This window comes from Spea bombifrons, chromosome 7 (assembly GCF_027358695.1).
Source record: "Spea bombifrons isolate aSpeBom1 chromosome 7, aSpeBom1.2.pri, whole genome shotgun sequence".
Taxonomy (NCBI): Eukaryota; Metazoa; Chordata; class Amphibia; order Anura; family Pelobatidae; genus Spea; species Spea bombifrons.
In genome coordinates this window covers 3,380,491-3,386,622 of record NC_071093.1, presented here as the reverse complement: position 1 = coordinate 3,386,622, position 6,132 = coordinate 3,380,491, and the positions used below count along the sequence as shown (strand labels likewise).

Genomic DNA, 6,132 nt, shown 5'->3' with positions numbered 1-6,132 from the left:
AAGGAGTGGGGGGGCAGTGTGAGGGTCTAAGTAGTTAAGGAGTGGGGGGGGGTAGTGTGAGGGTCTCAGTAGTTAGGGAGTGGGGGGGCAGTGTGAGGGTCTCAGTAGTTAGGGAGTGGGGGGGCAGTGTGAGGGTCTCAGTAGTTAGGGAGTGGGGGGGCAGTGTGAGGGTCTCAGTAGTTAGGGAGTGGGGGGCAGTGTGAGGGCTTCAGGGTGGAACAGAAGGGACCAGGTTGTTAGGGCAGCACAGGAGGGGCCGGGGTATCGCAGGGAACGGACTGCAAGATGCCGAATTAACAAGCAGCGACCCTCCTCCCTACCCCTGAGCTATGCCCTTCTCCCCCGTAAATTCAATAAAATGTCGCCGACACAACATATAACCACGACACTCCCACAGCTCTCCGGACCACGTGATCACTGGAGTCACCTGACTTACTGACGTCAACAGGTCCTTGCGCTGCATGGGAACGAGCGGCTACCCCGAGCACGGCCAGCTCCTGTCACAGCAGCGGAAGTACTTCCGGGTTGTGACGTCACCGCCGCTCAGCTGACGCAGCACCATAACAACAACATCCCGGAGCTGTGAGGGGCCGCTGTACCGTGTGTCAGGTGAAGCGGGGGTAGATTCAAGATTCACCAGGAGGTATGGGGGGGCGGGGTAAGGAGGAGGCAGGCGTGTGAGGCCTGTAAGTGAGACAGGGTACCATAGTGACGGGGGGGGTACTTGAAGTCAGTACAGGGGGATGCTGAGGCCTGACAGGTAAGGGATAGATATAAACCAATCAGAGAGCTTATTAATACTGGCGTAGCTCGTCACTGTTGATTGAGGGGAGGGGGCGTCTGGGGCAATAGGTGAAGTAAAAATAGGAAAGGCAGGAGTTAATAATATATGGGAGGAGAGAAATATGTGATCGGGGCAGAAAAAAAGAGCGTCACGGGCTGGGCTGAATACTTCTGGGTGACGGAGTATTAGAGCATTAAAGAGGAGAATGCGAATATCTGATACTTTGGGCATTGGGAATTCTGCGCGATTCCGTGTGGATCTAACGACATCATCAATGTGCTGCTGTTTTGTTTTCCTAGATGAGTGTGAGCCGAGGGAGATGAGAAGCTGGCGACAGGCCGGGAAATGAGTCGGTCCGATTGAGCGCCTGGGTCCGAGAGGGAGCTGTCAGGGGGATCTCAGATTAAAGGGAATGTTGCGGAGAGACTCGGGGGGACGCTTGTTGTGTTTGATTCCTGGAAGTTTACCGGAGCCGGGGAGTAACAGAAGGTGCTGAAGAAGATCTGAATCTTACGTCGAAGCCGACCATGGATATCGGTGCTTGCGATCCCCAACTCTCCGAGTTCAGAAAGATGCAGCAGGAGGAGGACGTGCCTTGGCCTTCGGTGGATCAATCCCTGAATGAGGACCGGAGTGGACGGGTCGCTGGAGCCTCAGAGGAGGACATGAAAATCTTGGAGGCCGATCTGCGCCTTCGGCTGCATGAATGGGGACCTCTGCTTACCGCCGGACAGCGACTTTTGGTCTGGGAGAGGCCGCTGCCCAGTCTGCTTACGGCAGCAGCCCTGCACGGCACATTCTGGTGAGGTTCCTTATATTACTCTCTTGACGTCCATTTAGGTTTAAAAAATTAAATTAATTTATACGTTTCTAGGAGAACGACCTATCAGAGACTGTTTGTGTGTCACATGACAATTAAGCATTCCCTGGCGAATAATAAATAATGCAAAAATGTTACATGATCAAACAGTTATTTCTGGGAAGGGAGTAGGTATCCAGCGGTACTGCAAATGATGTTACCAATGTCACATAGTTCTAGAAGTGTTAATTTCAGCAGAGCGGGTGGAACAGGACCTTTAACTACCATTGGGTTCCTGTTGAGCAGCGATGAAAGTCTCCCCTTGTCCGCAGGCTGTTCTCGTATCTGTCCCTGCGGCCGGTCTTTTTGCTGAGCTTGTTCCTGCTCTGTCTCCTCGGCGTGCAGCACTGGAAGCCGTGGCTGCTTTCTCACTTTAAAGGTAATGACCGCCATCAACTCATACAATTAAAGAAACTTGTTATATAAAAAATATGCGCTAAAACCGTAGAGACTTCACTGATTTCTATGTTCTTATGCAACCCAGTTTATGATAATGTGGGGGTTCCCCCAGTTTAAGTCCAAAGTTTGTACTCCTTCATGTTTTATGCATTTCCAGGAATCTAAAAGTATTAATAATTAATTCATAGATTAATCTGTCATTGGGAACCACTTTGTTTAATGTAACTGTCTTCTTTTTGGACAGTACCACCTCGGGGGGAACCTTCCGGCGACAGGTAAGAACCATGTTTAGGATCAAGCAGGTGTGCCATTCTCTGCCCGTACTGCGCATCGATGCTGATCCGTATACATCATTCATTCATTCAGTCAAAAAAAAAATGACTGCTGGTGACTTTTTTGCTGATGTGACCTCTGATGCCCATAAAGAGTGAGTCCGTCTTTTGTTTATTAATGCTATTTTTGTTTTGTATGCAGCGAGGGCCTGGGAGTTGTGGGAGGCGGGGGGCACCACCGCCTGCTGACTGTACCTGAGCTGTGCCACTACCTGGCAGAGAGTTGGTTCACTTCCCACCAGTACATCCAGGAGGTCCTACTGTACAAGAAGCATAATCCTGGCAAGGTGTGTGGGAACTGGGACTGGAATCAGGAACGTTGTACCTCCGTCTCAGTCTGTTTTGCGTTGTTCCCCTTGGCTTTTACCAGTTTGTGTCATTCCTGTGTTTTATTTGTGTCGATCAGCAGAATTAAATGACATTTTGTATTAACGTCAATAACAAAATCAGTTGGGCGCTCCATACACACATTGCAGGTTTTTAAATGTTAACCAGTTTTGTATTGCTTTGGGCTTTGACTGCTCTGACTCTTTCTACTCCAGTTCTGTGCAGCAGTTTGCTCTGGATGTGCTGTCCTGACGGTCCTCGGTTACTATGTACCCGGCATTATGATATCTTACATTATACGTGAGTAAGAGACATTTGCGAGTAGCATTATAAGTGCCTTCTTCCCCTCCTAGATCATTCTCTCTCTCTCTCTCTCGCTTTATCCCAGTGCTCAGTGTCCTGCTGTGGCCCCTGGTTGTGTATCGTGAGCTCATCCAAAGGATGTACACTGCTCTGGAGCCAGTTCTGATGAAGCTGGAGTACAGTATGAAGGGAGAAGCCATGCCTCGATCACACAAAAGTAATTCAGAATACTGGGGTTTTAATATAGTAATGTTTTTATAGTTTTGTTTCAATGGAAAGTCAAATAAAGTAAAGTAGATGTCCTATTTGTGGTGACATCAATGTTCAGTGTGATGTCGTCTTTGACATTGAGATTGGCCACTAATATATGTATTATTTTAAAGAACAGTATATAATACAATAGAGTCTGGTGCAAGCATTGTGTTTAGCATTAATAATTTAATTTAATTAAAGCACCAATGGCTTAAAGGTCTTATTTGTCGTTATTCTCTCTTTCAGAGCGACAGGTAAAGAAGGAGCCTGATGAAGGAGAGGAGATTGTTGCTGAGACAGACAGTGAAAGTGAGATCGAACTTCCAGGGTTCTCTCCTGAGGTGAGGCAGATATGGCGGCTCAAGATAGGGACGGTTATACGATTATGGAGGGGTCGTTTCACCATGGTGTCAACTAATGATCTGTAATAGAATAGAGTGGGGAAAGAAATGCACATCTATGCCATGTATGGATCAAAAGAGACATTTATACATGTTTAACCAGACCCCATTTCTCTTCATACAGTATATCTAACCTAGTAGAAAAATAAACCATGGTCAATATTTAGATGTCCCTAGGTCCAAAACAAGTGACGTAAAACAGAAGTAAATATTTTGTAACATCCCGTGTGACATTGCAGGGAAGGTGCCCCTCGGACAATACAAAGTTATTGTATATGACTTGTGTCCATACAGCTGGACGTAAGAATTACCGCCTTGGCTCTGTCCATTACTGACTCGGAGCTGTCCGATGAGGAAGCCTCGATTCTGGAGAGTGGGGGATTTTCAGTCTCCAGGGCCACAACGCCACAACTAACTGATGTATCAGAGGGTGAGTTTGTGGAGCGCACACATCATAGTCACACTAAGGCCTCTTTAGCCGTGTCTTTCATTTCAGGCGTCCACAAGAACAAGCTTTTAAGATTTAATTCCAGGTTAAAGGTCAGAGGTTGTTATTTGAAAAGTGAGTATGCTTAAAAAGCAATGAATGCATTACCTTGTAGTACACGGCTGACACTTTTAAAAATGATGCCTGTCCCTGTGTCATGATATGCATATCCCCTGCAGTTCAATACTCGCACAGGTATTGAACTGCAGACTTGATGTATAATAAAAACATGTTTGCCCTCTTCTTACTTTTAGATTTGGACCAACCTAGCACAGCAACTGAAGAACCCGCAAATTCACCTCCATGGGTGCATGAGAAAAGCTTACAAAAAGAAGAGGCACGCAGTCTGCCGTCTCAGCCTTTGGCCCTCAATCAAGAAGAGCTGGTGCCCTCCCTGACCTCTCCCCTGCACTTTGTTAACACGCACTTCAACGGGAAGGGTCAACCTCCTGGACTGGAAAGCGAACTCCATCCACTGAGTGAGGAGATGGCCAACAGAACCATCTCCACCACCCTGCAGAGCCCAATAACACCTCTCCCAGCACTGGGACTTACAGCTCCAGAGACTCAAGAACCAGGGGGAGACGGGGAGGATTTTGAGCTCCTCGAACAGGGCGAGCTGGATCTGATGCGTGAAGAGTTCAAGGAGGCTGAACGATTCTTATCAACCACAAGCAGCTCGTCAACGCCAGCATCTACCGAGTCAGGACTGGAAAAGCCATCTTCATAGGGGTCTGAGAGATAGGGATGTTAAAGCTGAATGTGTCGTGTGCAGGAACAGCAGGAGGCTCCCTCCTTCGTCATGCGCATGATCTCCGATATGCAGCTCTGGGATCTTGAAATCTTTAAAAAATTTGCCCCATTGGATGTCAGGGCATTAGCGAAAAGCACAGCACATAGTCAGCTTCCCCATCCAAAAGGCATTGTTATCGAGTCAGGATTTCCTCTCTGCATTTTTTTATTTTGCCATTTGGATATGCTTATCATGTTACATATTACAATAGTATTTTTTTTCCTTCAAAAAAGTGCTACTGCTCGGAAGGGAAGCAGGTATTTAGAGTAATTATTGTTATATGTGTAGCTTTGGTTCTAGAATAGGGTACCTGTCACCTAAAAAAAAATATCAATGAAATAAAACATAGTGTTGACTGTATGTTGGTACAGCTGTTCAGCAGTTTGTAGGAAATGTTCCATAATAATTTCGACTTACCCGTCATGGCTCACATTATGTATTCTTCTCCTGGCATCGGTTAGAACACGAGCTGGAACAGAAACGTAAAGTCTTTAAAGACTCAAGCCCTTGGTCTATATTCACGGTAGCCAAATGCTTATCCAGTACATGTCTAACGTCCCTAAATTAACATCTACCACGTCTGATGGCTATTCCAATTATACACCATCCTCTCGGTCAAGCAAAACTTCCTTACATTACATCTAAGCCTGCGATCCTCTAGTTTTAGATTATGACCCAACATCTATCTTCTTTTGAAATAAACTTCCCTTTACAGATTTAAATATTTCTATCATATCCCTTTTTTTCTTCTCCCCTTCATATCTGTATATAATGAGGTTGGTTAGTCTTGGGTAGGATGCCCCAAGTACATCATTCTACATTTATAAATGTTGAAGTGCAGCTGTCATTCTAATGTACTTAAATGAATATTCATTTGGCATGTTCCACTGGGGATGTCTACCCTGTTGTTGACCATTATATTGTCTTCAACATCTAAGAGACCTTTTGAAATATCACTTATAAAAATATTAAAATGATTGGGTCTCATTACTGAGCCCCGATGCTCCCCCAATATGAATATTCACCATTACCTTCTGTCTGCTGTCACTCCGCCATTGCCTTCTTTATTCAACTATTTTAACATTGAAGCCCAAAGTGCAATAATTAATCATTCTTCTATGACAGTATCCAACGCCTTACTGAAATCCCGATGGGTGACATCTACTGTCCCTACGAGATCTCTCAGCAGTAAAAC

At 45.8% G+C, this 6,132-nt stretch overlaps 1 protein-coding gene across 1 annotated transcript; it reads left to right on the top strand.

The window, feature by feature from the left end:
- The first annotated feature begins 514 nt into the window (after positions 1 to 514).
- RETREG2 (reticulophagy regulator family member 2) lies at positions 515 to 5,297 on the top strand. The gene is made up of 10 exons (XM_053471754.1): positions 515 to 609; positions 1,084 to 1,586; positions 1,916 to 2,022; positions 2,287 to 2,317; positions 2,517 to 2,661; positions 2,917 to 3,001; positions 3,090 to 3,221; positions 3,503 to 3,597; positions 3,952 to 4,087; positions 4,399 to 5,297. The coding sequence occupies exons 2-10, from the start codon at positions 1,312 to 1,314 to the stop codon at positions 4,872 to 4,874; spliced, it is 1,482 nt and encodes a 493-aa protein (XP_053327729.1). The 5' UTR covers positions 515 to 609; positions 1,084 to 1,311; the 3' UTR covers positions 4,875 to 5,297.
- The last annotated feature ends 835 nt before the right edge of the window (positions 5,298 to 6,132 follow it).